Source organism: Chionomys nivalis, chromosome 25 (genome assembly GCF_950005125.1).
Source record: "Chionomys nivalis chromosome 25, mChiNiv1.1, whole genome shotgun sequence".
NCBI lineage: Eukaryota > Metazoa > Chordata > Mammalia > Rodentia > Cricetidae > Chionomys > Chionomys nivalis.
In genome coordinates, this window is record NC_080110.1 from 28,696,615 (window position 1) to 28,713,127 (window position 16,513).

Consider the following 16,513-nt stretch of genomic DNA (forward strand, 5'->3'; position numbering starts at 1 on the left):
GAAGGGGTGGGACTTGCATTTCGGACACTTTAGGATGGGGAGGGAAGAGCCGAGGTAAGTATTTTTGAGGATATAATCATACATACTATAAATTCAGGCTATCAGTTTTTAATTTCTAAAACCACTTGTTCAGGTGAAAACTCACTAGTCCCTCATTAAGAATGTAAAAGCTGAGTTTCAAGAAAGAAATGACCGGCAAGTGATGACAGTACCCCACACCCATCCATCCATACTTCTCTTGCCAGCATTTTCTCTGCTACGATCTCTTGTATGCTAAGACACCATAATTCTTGACTAAGGTTGGCCCCCAGTAGGAAGATGGACTTTCAGCTTCTGACACAAAACTGGCCACGGCTGTTTCCTCCAGGTCGTGTGAGGGTCCATCCTTCCTGGTCTCTGGCTAAGGGACGCTCACCTCTTTTTCACCATAATAATATTGGATCAGCCGCTGAACCCCAGCCTTCATTGCTGGCTTAAGAGCAGCACTGATGACCACCCCAGCTGGCCCCCCTGACAGACCCGCCATGACCATCAGAAGGTCATAACCCAGATCTATGGCCCCATCTTTGCCTCGCTCCTTGGCCTTGTCAGAGCAACTCTGGAAGGCATAATACAAAGCTGTGCCTAGATTGTAGTAGGCCCCCACTGCCGGCAGCTGCCCGACCACGTCGTGCACGCTCTGCTCCTGCTCGTTGTCACAGTCGGAGTAAGAAAGCCAGCGACGGACCCTGTTTGGACCTGGCTGCTCCCAGGCTGAGCGCTGCAGAGCGGAGGTCAGGGCGTCCATTGACACTTGCTGGTCCGCGTGTCCGCCTTTCTGGAGCTCTTGAAGATGGTGGATGAGGGTCTGGGTAGCCTCCACGCCTCCCAGCCGGTACAGCTGAAGCTGCAGAGCCCAGACGTCGGCCTGGCAGCCAGCTTCCTCCAGAGCGTTTCTCAGAGCCAGGCCGACCAGGAACTGGGGAAGAGGGGGTAGATGAGAGAAGCCAGGCAGGGACTTTGGGAGCAGGGCCCTGCAGGACAAGGAGTGTGAGGACTCCGAGGGAGAGAGCATTGTAGAGGGACTGGTTGGCTCTGGGTGTGGCATGGCATCCGTGGGACACAGCAGGAGACAGCAAAGCAGAGGGATTGGCATCACGATGAGTCGGAGGCGATGCATGTCTGGAGCAGAGTACCCTGGAAAAGGGAGAACCCCAAAACATGCAAACCATTTCACTGAAACTATGGTTTTAAGGGTGCCCAAGACTCAGGGGGCCCCCTTCTCTATCACCTATCTCCAACCTTTTGTTCTTTTTAGTAAAGGGTAGGATAAGGGAAATGCAGTGCGATTTTTCCTTGGTCTCTGTTATCTCTGTGTCACAGAAACCTCCCTGTTTTGTGCCCACCCATTTATAGAGGCCCAGATTACCATGTAGTCCGGTCATGGAGAAGTGAGACCACTGGGGTAGGCTTGGTGGCGCCTCCTGTTTTGTCTAGTTCTCTGTCCTGTGCAGAGAGGAGATATTGTAGTCACTGCAGTGGAAGGGCCAGGACTGACGGCTAGAACAGGCCCATCCGTCCCTACAGTGCAGCTATGGCCTCAGATGTTGACATTGGCCAGGGCCTTTGCAAATAGCAGGGACAGAAGGTTCAACAGCAAGACCAGGCGCTTTAATGAGGTCATCGATCTTATCCTCCAGTAAGGTCACCTGCTTTGTTTTGTTTTGTTTCCAAGACAGGGTTTCTCTGTAGCTTTGGAGCCTGTCCTGGAACTAGTTCTTGTAGACCAGGCTGGTCTCGAACTCACAGCGATCCACCTGCCTCTGCCTCCCGAGTGCAGGGATTAAAGGCGTGCGCCACCACCGCCTGGCTTGTTTTTATTTTATGCGTGTGTATGTAAGTGCACACGATGTGCACAGTGCCCAAAAAGGCTGGAAGTGGGTGTTGGGTTCCCTGGAGCTGGAGTTACAGACGTTCGAAGGCTGCTCTGTGGATGCTGGGAACTGAACCTTGGTCTTGTGCGTAGCAGCCAGTGCTCTTAACCAATGACCCATCTCTCCAGCCTTTTCACCCATCTTTTTAAAAGTCGTGAGATCAGCCAGGAGGACCACTAAAGGTGAAGCTTTTAATCTCAGCACTCAGGAGGCAGAGGCAGGCAGATCTCTGTGAATTTAAGGCCTGGTCTACAAAGTGAATTCTAGGACAACCAAGGCTACACAAAGAGACCTTGTCTAGGAAAAAAAATACACATTGACAAAATAAAAGTTATGGGAGATCTCACTAGGTTTAGAGGGAAAAACTGGCAGAAGTTAGCATTATAAATATTCCATTTGCTTTGGTTTCTTCATGATCTGAGTGAGTGTTGTCTTAACCCCACCTTCTCCCTGCCACATCGTTAGAAAGCCAGAAAGCTATGGTTTAGAAAATGAAGTTTAGCCGGGCAATGGTGGCGCACACCTTTAATTTCAGCACTCGGGAGGCAGAGGCAGGCGGATCTCTGTGAGTTCGAGACCAGCCTGGTCTACAGAGCTAGTTCCAGGACAGGCTCCAAAGCCACAGAGAAACCCTGTCTTGAAAAACCAAAAAAAAAAAAAAAAAAAAAAAAAAAAAGAAAGAAAGAAAGAAAGAAAGAAAGAAAGAAAGAAAATGAAGGTTCTAGTATTTACAAATATTTACCGATTCTTCCTGGAGCCAGCTCCGTCCTCACCTTTGCCCCATACTGGCAATCTGTATTCCCCCTTCTGACTCCTGTCCATCCTTCTGTCTCCTTGTCCTAAGGTTTTGCCCTAGACCCTGAGATGAAATGAGAAAGGTTCTCAGTGTCTTTTGGAGACGGGTAAAGTAGAAGACTGGCAGTCTCTGGTAGGGAGCCTCAAAACGGCACTGCGCATACACAGACAGACTGACAACAGACTCAAAGCAGCTTTTATTTTTCACTTTTCCTGATTTCAACACGAAACACATAAAACCTGTGTCTCGGGGGCTGGAGAGATGGCTCAGAGGTTAAGAGCACTGCTTGCTCTTCCAGAGGTCCTGAGTTCAATTCCCAGCAACCACAGGGTGGCTCAGAACCATCTGTAATGAGATCTGGTGCCCTCTTCTGGCCTGCAGGCATACATGGAGGCTGAATACTGTGTACATAATAAATAAGTAAATAAATCTTAAAATAAGATGTGTCTTCTTGATAGTGGTCTTGTGAAGAGACACCATGACCACAGAAACTCCTATAAAAAAAAAATTTCATTGTAGTGGCTCGCTTACAGTTTCAGAGGTTCAGTCCATTATCATCATGAAGGGGAGCATGGCAGTGGACAGGCAGAGGTGGTGCTGGAGGAGCAGCTGAGAGTCCTAGATCTTGCAGGGACAGGAAATGAACTGAGACACTGGGCAGCTTCCTGAGCATAGGGACCCTCAAAGCCCCGCCCCCCCCAGTGACACACTTCCTCTAACAAGACCACACCTACTCCAACAAAGCCATGCCTCCTAATAGTGCCAATTTCCAGAAGCATCTATATATGTTTTTTGGGGGGGTTCACCTTCTTATTTAGCTTCTCTAGGATCACGAACTATAGGCTCAATGTTCTTTGTTTATGGCTAGAATCCACTAATGAGTGAGTACATATCATATTCATCTTTTTGGGTCTGGGTTATCTCATTCAGTAAAGTGTTTACTATTTCCATCCATTTGCATGCAAAATTCAAGATGTCATTGTTTTTCATCACTGAGTACAACTCCAAGGGGATGTCCCCAGCTAGGTCCTCGGGCAGCAGAGGATAGAGTATCTGAACTGGCCTTCTCCCATAGCCACACTGATGAATATCTTGCATATCACCATAGAACCTTCATCTGGCGATGGATGGAGATAGAGACAGAGCACTGGACTGAGCTCCCAAGGTCCAGATGAAGAGCAGAAGGAGGGAGAATATGAGCAAGGAAGTCAGGATCACGAGGGGTGCGTCCACCCACTGAGACGGTGGGGCTGATCTAATGGGAGATCACCAAGGCCAGCTGGACTGGAATTGAACGAGCATGTGATCAGACCGGACTCTCTGAATGTGGCTGACAATGAGGGCGGACTGAGAAGTCAATGATAATGACACTAGATTTTGATCCTACTGCATGTACTGGCTTTTTGGGATCCTAGTCTGTTTGGATGCTCACCCTCCTAGACCTGGATGGAGCAGAGAGGGCCTTGGACTTCCCACAGGGCAGGGCACCCTGACTTCTCTTAGGACTAGAGAGGGAGGGGGGAGGGGGAGTGGGAGGGAAATGGGAGGAAGGGAGGAGGTTGAAATTTTTAATAAATAGATAAATAAATAAATAAATAAATAAAATATTTCATGAATAAAGTCTTAGTCAAAAAAGAACTAGTGGCCAGGCGGTGGTGGCGCACGCTTTTAATCCCAGCACTTGGGAGGCAGAGGCAGGCGGATCTCTGTGAGTTCGAGACCAGACTGGTCTACAAGAGCTAGTTCCAGGACAGGCTCCAAAACCACAGAGAAACCCTGTCTCGAAAAACAAAACAAAACAAACAAACAAACAAAAAAACCAGTGAATTTAAGATACAAAATAAAAAGGTTTTTTTTTTTTTTTTTTTTTGGTTTTTCGAGACAGGGTTTCTCTGTGGTTTTGGAGCCTGTCCTGGAACTAGCTCTTGTAGACCAGGCTGGCCTCGAACTCACAGAGATCCGCCTGCCTCTGCCTCCCAGGTGCTGGGATTAAAGGCGTGCGCCACCACCGCCCGGCTAAAAAGTTTTATATATAAACATAAATAAAAAGTTGGGCTTGGTAGTGCACACCTGTCTTTCCCAGCACTCAAGGGGCAGATGCAAGCAGATCCCAATAAGTTCAAGCCTTGGCTGGTCAACTTAGAAAGTTCTAGACCAACCATGGAGGCTACAGAATGAGACTCCATTGCAAGCAAACGAAACCCACAATTCAGTTGTTGGAGGAGTGCTTGCTTAGCATGCTGCAGGTTCTGGGTTTGATCCCTAGCGCTACATAGAACAGACATGTTAATACATGTCTATAATCCCAGCACCCTTGAGCCAGAGGCTGGCGGATCAGGAACTGAGGCCAGCCTGGACTGCGTGAAACATGGTCTAAAAAGCAAACAAACACACAAACTTGGTAAACTCCACACTCCCGCTCATGAAAACAACCTTAATTAAACTCAGTTGGTGACAAAAAAATCCGGGCATGATGGTGTACAGCTTTAATCCCAGTATTTAGGAGGCAGAAGTAGGTGGATTTCTGTGAATGCCAAGATAGTCTGGTTTGCATAGTGAGTTCCAGGCCAACCAGGGCTACCTAGTGAGAGCCTGTCTCAAAAAAGAAAGAAAGAAAGAAAGAAAGAAAGAAAGAAAGAAAGAAAGAAAGAAAGAAAGAAAGAAGGGAGGGAGGGAGGGAGGGAGGGAGGGAGGGAGGGAGGGAGGGAGGGAGGGAGGAGGGAGGGAGGGAAGGAGGAGGGGGGGAGGGAGGGAGGGAGGGAGGGAAGGAAGGAAGGAAGGAAGGAAGGAAGGAAGAAAGAAAGAAAGAAAGAAAGAAAGAAAGAAAGAAAGAAAGAAAGGAAAAAGCAAGGAAGGCAGGAGGAAGAAAAGGAAGGAGGGAGAGAAAGAAGGAAGGAAGGAGGAGGGAGGGAAGGAAGAAAGGAAGATAAGAAAACATGAAAGGAAGGGACGGGGGAAGAGGTAATGAGATGGTGAATAAAATCAGAATAGATTACATACATGGAACTGACAAAAAATAAATTATTATTATTATTATTATTATTTTGGTTTTCTGAGACAGGGTTTCTCTGTAGCTTTGGAGCCTATCTTGTAGACCAGGCTGGTCTCGAACTCACAGAGATCCGCCTGCCTCTGCCTCCCAAGTGCTGGGATTAAAGGCGTGCACCACCACCGCCCGGCCCAGCCTATTTCTTAATATCAAAATGTACGCAGGAGGCTAGGAGCTGTCTTAGTGGTATTCGTTGTACAGTCCTGAGGAATAGAGTTTGGAACCCAACACTTTGTAATGAACAGACATTTGCTCATGCCTGTAACACCCCAGCTCCAGAGGAGTGGGTGGTAGGAGCAGGAGGATCCCCGTGACTTGCTGGCTTCCAAACTAGCCAAGAAGATGCAAGCCTCAGGTTGAGGGGGAAGAGGGAGAAAAGGATAAGCGGAAGTAACAGAAGAGGGCAGCAACGTCTTCTGCCTCCAGGGTGTGGATACAGCTGCAAACATGTGCACACATACAAGTGCTCACACTCACACGGACACAACCGACTGAATTTTTACAAACGTGTGTTTGGGTGGAAACTTCACCTCAGCCATTGGCATCAATATATCATCTAATCGTCTGGAATTTTTGGGTGGAAGCCTCACACCGGCCCCCCTCCCCAAGGAGTTGGCGCGGTTCAGACTCCACCTCTTAGAAAGCCGGTCAAACAGTGACCCCTCCCCAGAGAGGCTCAAGTTTACTCCCACTGGGTATTTAAACTGCTCCCCCAGCCCCCCCCCGCAGAACAAACGCATGTTTTCTGGTCTTCCTTCCCATCCCTGGCTCCTCTTTGGGGGGCTGAAAGGTCGGATTTGGATTATTATTGCATCAGTGGAGAGGTTATGGGGTGCAGAAACTTTTCAGTGTGCATGCAGGCTGGGCGGTGCTGTCCCCCACCTTCAATCCCAGCACTAAGGAGGCAGAGGCAGGAGGATCTCCATGAGTTTAGGCTAGCCTGGTCTACACATAGAATTCTAGGACAGCGAGGGCTACATAGATGAACTCTGTCTTGCCCCAACCCCAGAAAAAGGAGTTGGTTTTCACCATCATCCTTACAAATTATTTTTCTCTTCCTTTCCACCCTTTCCTTCTCCTTCCTCTCTTCCACCTCCTCTTCTCTTACTCCGTCATTGCTGTGGTCATCGTCAGAGACAAGATGACTTGCCCGGGCTACAGTGATGCTCCTGCTCCCTTCTGTGTTTAATCCTTGCTGGCATGTACGCCACTGTTTCCGTTTCCTGCAGACAATTTTCTTTTTTTGCAGACAATTTTCTTTTTCTCTTCTTTTTTTTTTTTCTTTTTCTTTTCCTTTTGGTTTTTCGAGATAGGTTTCTTTGTAGCTTTGGAGCCTTTCCTGGAACTCGCTCTATAGACCAGGCTGGCCTCAAACTCACAGAGATCCACCTGCCTCTGCCTCTCGAGTGCTGGGGTTAAAGGTGTGTGCTACCTCTGCCCGGCTTACTATTTTCTTTAAGTTTAATGCTTCCTTTTTGATTAAAAATATTGCACAATTCCTAAAAGAAGGAACAAGGAAGGATGCTCACTCTTGCCCTGTCTCACAGTGTGGTAGGTTCTAGCCAGAGTAACTGCAGGAACTTGAGGCCAGTCTGGACTAGGGTGAGAGTCTTTCTCAAAAACAACAAAACATAAAACCCTCGGGAAAGATCACACCCACAAGCAGCACAAGGAAGGAAGTAATGCTAGAGGAGAGTTGGAAGGCAGAAAAAAAACAGATAAAAATCAGTTAAACCAAAACTTGCTCTTTAGAAAGTGGAACAAAGTCAACACATTGTTACCTCCGTGACCAGGAAGAGAAAGAAAACATTCAAATGACTTACATCAGGAATGAAAGCGGGGACATTCTTACCTATTTTACTGAAATTATAAAGATTATAAAAAAGCCAGGCCTAGTGGTTCATGCCTGCGTCCCACCCTACTGAGGGCTGAGGCGGGATCATTGAAAGATTGATGCTGCTCCGAGCAGCACAGCGAGTCCCAGGCTGGCCTGGGCTATGATGTGAGGCCCTGTCTTAACCCTCCCCTCCCTACAAGGATTATAAGAGAGTATCATAAACACTGTTTGCCTACAAATTTGATAGTTTAGATGACACACACAAGTGTCAGGAGCACATAATTTACCAACCAACAGTGAATGAAGCAATAGAAATTCTGAGCTAGGGAGACTCCACCCATAGCCCGAACCCTACCAGGACAGTGTGGGAACACATGCTTGCAACCAAAGCACTTGGGAGGCTGGGACAGGAGGATTGCCATGAAGGTGTTTGGATCCCTTGGAACTGGAGTTGCAGCAGTTGTTAGCGCCCTGGTGCTGGCGCTGGGAACTGAACTCCACCAGACCCTTCTGATTCTTAAGCATTTGCTTATCTTCTGTGCCGTCTCAGAAACATAGACAGGTTTATTATTACTCTGTATATTATTAGGCAATCCATAAAAGAAGGTTCTACAGAGAAACCCTGTCTTGAAAATCAAAAAAAACAGTCAGGGTGAGAAACGCTCCTGTCTACCTGAAGAAAAGTGTCAGTACAGACCAGCACGTATTTGAACCCTCTTGGCTTCCACATTTGAATGAGTGGACTTTCTAATCCTGAAATCGCTGCTGACCATAATATTGTTTTCAATTCTTCTGGGTGGGTGTAGTCTTTGGGTCCCTCTTTTACGTTTGTTTATTAATTGATTGATTGATTTGGGAACGTTGTCACGGTGCCTGTGTAGACCTCATAGGATAGCTTGTAGGAATTGTTTCTCTCTGTCCACTACATGGGTCCTGGGGATTGAACTCGGGTAATCAGGCTTGGTGCCAAGTGTCTTCACCACCCGCTGAGCCATCTCAGTGGCCCTTGGTTGTTATTATTTCAAAGCTAGGGAGGTTGTGGTCAACACTCATCCTTTATTTATAAAGACTTCTTTGGTTTCTCATACGTGTGTATGTATGTGCGTGTGTACGGGTCCTGCCATGTTTTTGGGTTCCCACGGCAGCTAGGAGAGAGCATCAGATTCCCTAGAGCTGGAGTTACAAGCAACTGTGTGCCCCTTTACCCAACAGCTCCCTGGCTATGGATGCTGGGAACTGAACTCAGATCCTCTGGAAGAGCAGCAAAAGCTTAAGAGTCAAACAAACAAACAAAGCAAAAGTGTTTGGTTCTGGCTCAAGTTTTATGGAAACATCACACAGTAATTCAAAGTAGCGGACTGGGAGAAATGACCCTCCAGACGCGCTATGCTGTGACTGTATCTGGAGGCCTATACTGCTGGGGTCAGAGGGATTAAAAGGAAGAATATTTTACCCCCTTTCCTCCAAGGTCAACCAGGTCCCAGGGCACTGTGGTCCTGTGACTGTGGGAGTCACTTGTTTTCCTGTCAGGGAGCCCGTGGAAATGCAACGCCCTTTGGTAAATTCTAACCAATGTCCATCTACAAAGAGGAGTGTTAACACAGAGGAGAAATTTCCTCCATGCTTCCAAGAGAAGCCATAGTTAGACAAGGCCTTTGGCTTATCCTCACATAGATGGAACCACGGATAAAAGAAAGCCTAGAGAGCCAGGTGGTGGTGCACGCCTTTAATCCTGGTACTCAGGGGGCAGAGGCAAGCGGATCTCTGTGAGTTCAAGGCCAGTCTGGTCTAAGAGCTAGTTCCAGGACAGGCCCCAAAGCTAGAGAGAAACCCTGTCTAGAAAAACCAAAGAAAAAAAAAGGTTAGAGAAGCCACAGGTTCCCTCAAGCCCAAATGCCCTGATGTCTAGCTCTTCTATTGGCCTTCAGAGAGGAAAAGAAGAAAGAAAAACTATGGAGCCATCTCTTCAGCCCTGTCATTTTTGTTTTATTTTTTGAGAAAGGACAAGTCGGGGCTGGAGAGATGGCTCAGTGGTTAAGAGCACTGACTGCTCTTCCAGAGGACCTGGGTTCAATCCAGCACCTACATGGTGACTCACAACTGTCTGTTACTCCAGTCCCAGGGATCTTATGGTCTCTGAAAGCACCAGGCATAATGTGATGTATATATGGACAAAAAACTCATACAAATAAAATAATAATAAATAAATTAAAAATATATTTTTAAGAAATCTCTGTGGCCAGGCAGTGGTGGTTCAAGTCTTTAATCCCAGCACTTGGGAGGCAGAAGCAGGTGGATCTCTGTGAGTTCAAGGCCAGATTGGTCTACAGAGTGAGTTCCAGGACAGTCAGGGCTACTTGTCTGTCAAACCCAGTCTCAAAAAACAAAACAAAAAAGAAATTTCTCGAGGCCAGCCTGGTCTACAAGAGCTAGTTCCAGGACAGGCTCCAAAACCACAGAGAAACCCTGTCTCGAAAAACCAAAAATAAATAAATAAATAAATAAATAAATAAATAAAGACCAGCCTTAGAGGCCAAAGAAAAATGAGGAGCCCAGAGAGATGGGTGCTGTGTGAGCCCATCAGGAGAGTCTAACGGACTTAGACTGGGATATTTAAAAAGGGTCCTGTGATCTGGCTTCTCTGGGTTCTCTGCCCAGGGCTCATCAAGCTAATAACTGTTGCCTTTACTTCTCCTTTCATTTCCTTCTAGAAAGCGGGCAAGGAGTCCTATTCTCACGTCACCTGGCTGATGTACAAGTGATTCTAGGGTGAGTGTGTGTGTGTGTGTGTGTGTGTGTGTGTGTGAAAAACAGGAAGTAAAACTTAGCTAGGCAATTTAGACTAAAAAGAACCAAAGAAGAGTAACCAATTTACCTCTTGGCTAAAATTCAGAAACATCCTTGGGATTCATAGCAGCCTCATCCTTGCCAGAGGCCAAAGATGTCAAAAGGTTTTGTTTTGTTTTGTTTTGCCAGTGTGTGTGTGTGTGTGTGTGTGTGTGTGAAGGGGGAAGTGGTTGGGGGAGGCTCTGATATCTGATCTGGTGCCTACATGATTCTAGTGTCAACATCTTTAGTCTCGGAGAGAAAACACTTCCTGGTCAAGAGACTGGAATTGCTGGCTCAGGTGGAGACCTAACACTCCAGCTGCCCCAGCTCAATTGACTGGCCAAGGGGATTCAGAAAACAGGTTCACCTTAAGCCCTGCTAAGGGAATTAACATGTGACGGACACTTCAGAAGTACATATTCTAAAACTGGAACAACACGAAGATTAGCATGACCCCTGAGCAAGAATGACGGCAAATTCATGAAGCATTCCATCTATCCATCTATCCACCCATCTACTATCTATCTATCTATCTATCTATCTATCTATCTATCTATCTATCTACCTATCTATCTATCTATCATCTATCTATCATCTATCTATCATCTATCTATCATCTATCTATCTATCTACTATCATCTATCTATCTATCATCTATTTATCTATCATCTATCTATCTATCCATCCATCTATCTATCATCTATCTATTATTTATCTATCATCTATCTATCTACTACCTATCATCTATCTATCTATCTATCTATCTATCTATCTATCTATCAATCATCTATCTATCTATCTATCATCTATCTATCTATCTATCATCTATCTATCTATCCATCCATCTATCAATCATCTATTTATCTATCATCTATCTATTATTTATCTATCATCTATCTATCTACTACCTATCATCTATCTACTATCATCTATCTATCTATCATCTATTTATCTATCATCTATCTATCTATCCATCCATCTATCTATCATCTATTTATCTATCATCTATCTATTATTTATCTATCATCTATCTATCTACTACCTATCATCTATCTATCTATCTATCTATCTATCTATCTATCATCTATCTATCAATTATCTATCATCTATCTATCATCTATCTATCTGTCTATTTTGGCTCTTGCAGCCAGAACCTCCTCTGCCTACAGCAGAGCAGAGTTATCTATATAACAGACAACTATGCTGTCTATATCAGGCCAGGAGTGAGTTTAGTGTCTGGGACTCAGGAGCCTGGCCATGTGTCTTTTGGGGTAATACCTGAAAGGAAACCCATAAAAGTCCATGCCAATGTCCTCTCCCTGCTAGTGACTGAGACCTTTACCCCAAAAGGCAGGTCCTTCACAGCGAGAAGAATGAGGACTGAGGAGACAGCTAAAGGCGCGGTTCCCACCAGCCTTCTATTTATTACGTTTACACACTAGCTCACTATTTATTACATTCACACACTAGCTCACTATTTATTATGTTTACACACTAGCTCACTATTTATTATATTCACACACTAGCTCACTATTTATTACGTTTACACACTAGCCCACTATTTATTACGTTTACATACTAGCTCACTATTTATTACGTTTACACGCTAGCTCACTATTACGTTTACACACTAGCTCACTATTTATTACGTTTACACACTAGCTCACTATTTATTACATTCACACGCTAGCTCACTATTTATTATGCTTACACACTAGCCCACTATTTGGTCGGCTGGGGCTATGTAGAGAGACCCTGTCTCAAAACAACAGCAACTCAACAACAATAGGAAAAAAACTAGCCCATCCCAAACAACGTGAAGTCAAACCCTAGCTAAAGGGAAACAGCAGTCACCGCCCATGTCAGAGTCACAGCCATGCACTCTTCCTGTCCCGTGTGCGTGTCTGCCTTCAGGATCCCAGTGCCCTTTGAACCAGAAGTTCTGCCTTGTCAAGACACTACCTGAAATGGTGGTCTCTTTGTGACTCCAAACTTCTCTCTCTCTCTCTTTTTTTTTTTATGTGAATTGGTGTGAAGGTATCAGATCCCCTGGAACTGCGGATATAGACAGTTGTGAGCTGCCATGTGGGTGCTAGGAATTGAGCCCAGGTCCTCCAGAAGAACAGGCAGTGTCCTTAATCTCTGAGCCATCTCTCCAGCCCCTCCAAACTTTTTTCTAACAGTTTGCAGAAATACATGCAGACAAAATACTCACACACATAAGTGTTTTGCTCTGTTTTGGCTTTTTCGAGACAATGTTTCTCTGGGTGTAGCCCTGACAACCCTAGAAATCACTTTGTAGACCAACTGGCCTCAAACTCACAGAGATCTGCTTGCCTCTGCCTCCCAAGTGCTGCGGATAAAATAAATCCTTAAACAAACAAACCCAAGCTTGGGGTGGTGACACAAACCATTAATCCCACTACTCAGGAGGCAGAGGCAGAGCTCTGTGGAATTTAAGGCCAGCCTGGTCTACATAGAGTTCCATGACAACCAGCAACCAGAGCTATGTAGGAAACCCCCTCCCCCCCCCCCTCTCTCACACACACACACACACACCTAAAAACCAACCACCACAAATGACAACAACAACACTCACTTTGCATGTGTGTGCTCAAATGTGCCCGCAGGTGTGCATTCAGTTGTGTGTCTTGCACGCGGAGGCCAGAGGTCAGAGGTCAGCCTCAGGGGTTGTTTCTCAGGTTGTTCCTCACCCGAGAAATCACATTATTTTTGAGTCAAGTTTTCTTGCTTCCAGATGTGCACATGTATACACATCACACACTTGTACATCTGTCCGTGCACCATGTGCATGCTGGTGCCCACAGAGGTCAGAAGCTTCGGGTCCCCTGGGACTGAAGTCATGGGAGGTTATGAGCTTCCATACGGGTGCTGGAATTGAACTGGTCCTCTGCAGGAGCCACAGACTGGGGTACAGACACTCCCACTTACATTTTATTAAGTTCAAGAACTGGTTACAAGGAGGGTAGAGGTGGCGGGAAGGTCCCACCCCACCCCCATCTCCACTGGCACACAATAAATACAAACAAGTTGCTGGGAATGAGCAGCTGGAGAGGTGGCACAGCAAACACCGATCTCAAGGGACGGGACCTAAGGGCCCCTTCCAAGCTGGGGTGACCATCAATACTGGACGGTACTACGGTGGGACCCTCTTCATCCCACCCAGGGTCACATAGGGCCCATGGATCAGTTCCTGGAGGAGGCTGACTTTCAAGTTTGTCTTTTTGAAATGAGGTCTTACTCTGCAACCCAGGTCACCAAACTCAGAGCAATCCTCCTGCCTCAGCCTTCCAAGTGCTATAAGGACAGGCATTCATCACCCTGCCCTCCTAGGACCTGGTCTTCTGGTGCCACCATGTCGCGGACTTGTAGATTGTTGTTTGGGATCTAAGAGGCCAGGGGATCATTGTTGTCCTGATGGACATCCAGAGGTCATTGTCCCTTAGCCTTCAGACCGGTGCTCTGGAGCTCCAGGATATGCAAGGTGATCTTTAAGCTCCTACTTGGTCCACTGAGGGCCCACTGTGAGACACTAACATGCTAGTCACTACTGGTGTCTTTCCTTCCATAGGCTGTTAATAGCTGGAGTTCCCTAGACTTCTGATTGGTTAACAAGGACCTAAGGACAGAGCATTACAGCTCCCAGGGAAGGGAAGGAGCTTAATTAAGTACTCAGGGTTGGAGAAAATTTTCATTTGGCTTCAGGGCATATATATATGGAGGTGACCCCAGGTGGTGAGGTCAGGCCAGGGTGAACCTTCAAGATGTGGAGGGACAGCTTCCGAACAGTCGAGTGTCCAGCCACTGCTGGGAGGGGTATGAGGGCCCACAAACCTTCCTGGATTCCAGCTTCCCTTCACTGGGGTAAGACACCTGGGCCAGGCAGCTCATGTCGAATGTGACTCATGGCCTGCAGCCTCCACCTACGGGATCGGGGAATGGGGGAGGTGGGTTCAGTCCTCCAGCCCCTCCATCAAGTCTGCAATGCTCTCCACGTAGTAGTGAGGCACAAGGTCACGCTGACCAGCTGCCAGGTAAGCCTGGGCTTCCTCGAGGCGTGAGACCCCTGTGAGTGTGAGCACGGTGGTCATGCCACAGCGGTGGCCAAAGAGGATGTCGGTCTCCAGGCGGTCACCCACCATCAGTGTGCGGGTGGGGTCCACACTGAACTCTTCGGCGATGCACTGGAACATGTAAGGGCTGGGTTTGCCCACCACCAGGGCCTGGCGTCCTGAGGCTGTCTCCACTGCTGCAGCCAGGCTTCCGGTACCGGGGGTCCGGCTTCCGTCGCTGTGCGGGTGCCAAGGGTCGCGATCGGTGGCTATGAGAAGGCAGTCGGGGTCGCGCAGGTGCGCGCACGCCTCGCTCAGCCCGGCGAAGGAGAAGTGCTCGTCGTAGCCCACGAGCACGGCGCGCACGCGCGAGCCGTGGTCGCCGGGGTCCCCCGCCAGGCGCAGCCCCGCCGCACGCAGCTCGGCGCGCAGCCCCTCACCGCCTAGCACGAACACAGTGCCCGGCGACCCAGGCAGACGACGCTGGCACAGCAGGCGCGCGGCACACAGCGCTGAGCTGAAGAGCTGCTCAGCGCGCAGCCCCGCGAAGCCCAGGCGGCCGAAGCGCAGCGCCAGCTCGGGCCGCGCGCGCCGGCTGTTGTTGCTCACGAAAAGCGTGGTCTTGCCAGCCCGCGCCAGCCGCTGCAGCAACTCGGGGGCGCCCGACACGGTGCGCTCGCCGTTCCACAGCACCCCGTCGCAGTCGAATAAGACGCCTTGTGCCTGGCCCAGCAAATCGCGCAGGGCCGCGCCGCGCAGCCGCTCGCAGCGCGCCATGCAGCCGTCTCCAGATAGCTCTTAAAAGATGATTATGACAGTGCTTGAGGGACTGAGCCAGGACTGCAACAAGGTCAAGGCCAGCTGGGCTACGGTAGTGAGTGCCAAGCCATACACGGCTACATGCCAAGACGAGTACAAGAGAATTGTGCACTAAGCATGTAACCCTTGCCCAGAATTCCTAAGGCCCTGGATTTGAGGTAATACCTGAGTGTAGCAGAAACCAAACTCAGGGCCTTATTTTTAATGTGTATTGATGTTTTGCTTGTATGTGTGTCTGTGTGAAGGACTCAGATCCTCCAGAACAGGAGTTATAGTTGTGAGCTGCTGTGTGGATGCTGGGAATTGAACTTGGGTCCTCTCAAAGAGCAGCCAGTGATCTTAACCGCTGGACCTTCTCTCCAGCCTGGCTAACTCTTGCCCTAGCAGGCCATGCTGGTTGCTTATCATCTGTGGTGACCCGCAAACCTTCCTGATCTCCAGCAGAGGGGTGTTTACCTTTATTAGCTGTTGAACCCCAGGCTTCAGTGCATTTTTGTAGCATTGGGCATCCAGCGGGGTCTCTGTGGCAGCCTCGGTGTGATCAGACATTGCATCTGATGCCTGTGGTCTCACCTCAGCCTTTATCCTCGGGTTTGATGGAGTGGATCTGAGCGGCAGCGTGCAAGGCTGTGCCCGAGTACAATAGATTCCCACTCCGAGCAAAAGCCGGCCCCTGACACGTAATCATCCTCTGCTCCTGCTCATGCGCAGTATGGTGGGGACGGGCAACTTTCCCTAAGAGCTGAAGGTCGGAGAGAGACCAGGACATCCCCTGGACAGCCCCTATCTAAGCAGCTAGCTGAATCTGGCTGAAGAAAAAAGCCTGCATGCCTCTCAGACTACAGAAAAAGCTGCAGGCCACAGAAATTAGGCCCCAGGGACCAGTCAAAAGCCTGTGGAGTTTAGGAACAGGATCTGGGAAAAAAAAAAAAAAAAGACCTCCAGATATGAGGGGGAAAAAGGAGGGGGGAAATCAAGTCTTAATCTGGGGTCTATAAGAAAATGGCAATAAATTCAGCAAGACGCAGTGGCGGCAGGGAGGCCTAGCTGGATCAGACCTTGCTGTATGGACAACAGCTCTCAAGCTGCCTCCCTTGGGCAGTGGTCTGAAGAGAGCCTGGGGCACAGCTGAGGCAATGTCAGTCTGGTCCTCACAAAGTCCCAATGGCAAACCAAAGCTCCGTTCCACCCAAGTTA

At 48.1% G+C, this 16,513-nt stretch overlaps 2 protein-coding genes and 1 pseudogene across 2 annotated transcripts; 1 reads left to right on the top strand and 2 right to left on the bottom strand.

The window, feature by feature from the left end:
- Positions 1 to 219: 219 nt before the first annotated feature.
- On the bottom strand, positions 220 to 1,424 carry Apof (apolipoprotein F). The gene is given in 2 exon segments (XM_057757404.1): positions 220 to 1,176; positions 1,409 to 1,424. Coding segments are annotated over 2 exon segments (936 nt in total). The 3' UTR covers positions 220 to 256.
- Positions 1,425 to 10,823: 9,399 nt separating this feature from the next.
- On the top strand, positions 10,824 to 10,924 carry LOC130866689 (U6 spliceosomal RNA; annotated as a pseudogene).
- Positions 10,925 to 13,483: 2,559 nt separating this feature from the next.
- On the bottom strand, positions 13,484 to 15,429 carry LOC130866564 (chronophin-like). The gene has a single exon (XM_057758095.1). The coding sequence runs from the start codon at positions 15,272 to 15,274 to the stop codon at positions 14,399 to 14,401; it is 876 nt and encodes a 291-aa protein (XP_057614078.1). The 5' UTR covers positions 15,275 to 15,429; the 3' UTR covers positions 13,484 to 14,398.
- Between the last annotated feature and the right edge of the window lie 1,084 nt (positions 15,430 to 16,513).

What these genes read in the sequence shown, in the direction of transcription:
- LOC130866564 (XM_057758095.1), bottom strand. Translation starts at nt 15,274, where the DNA reads ATGGCGCGCTGCGAGCGGCTGCGCGGCGCGGCCCTGCGCGATTTGCTG.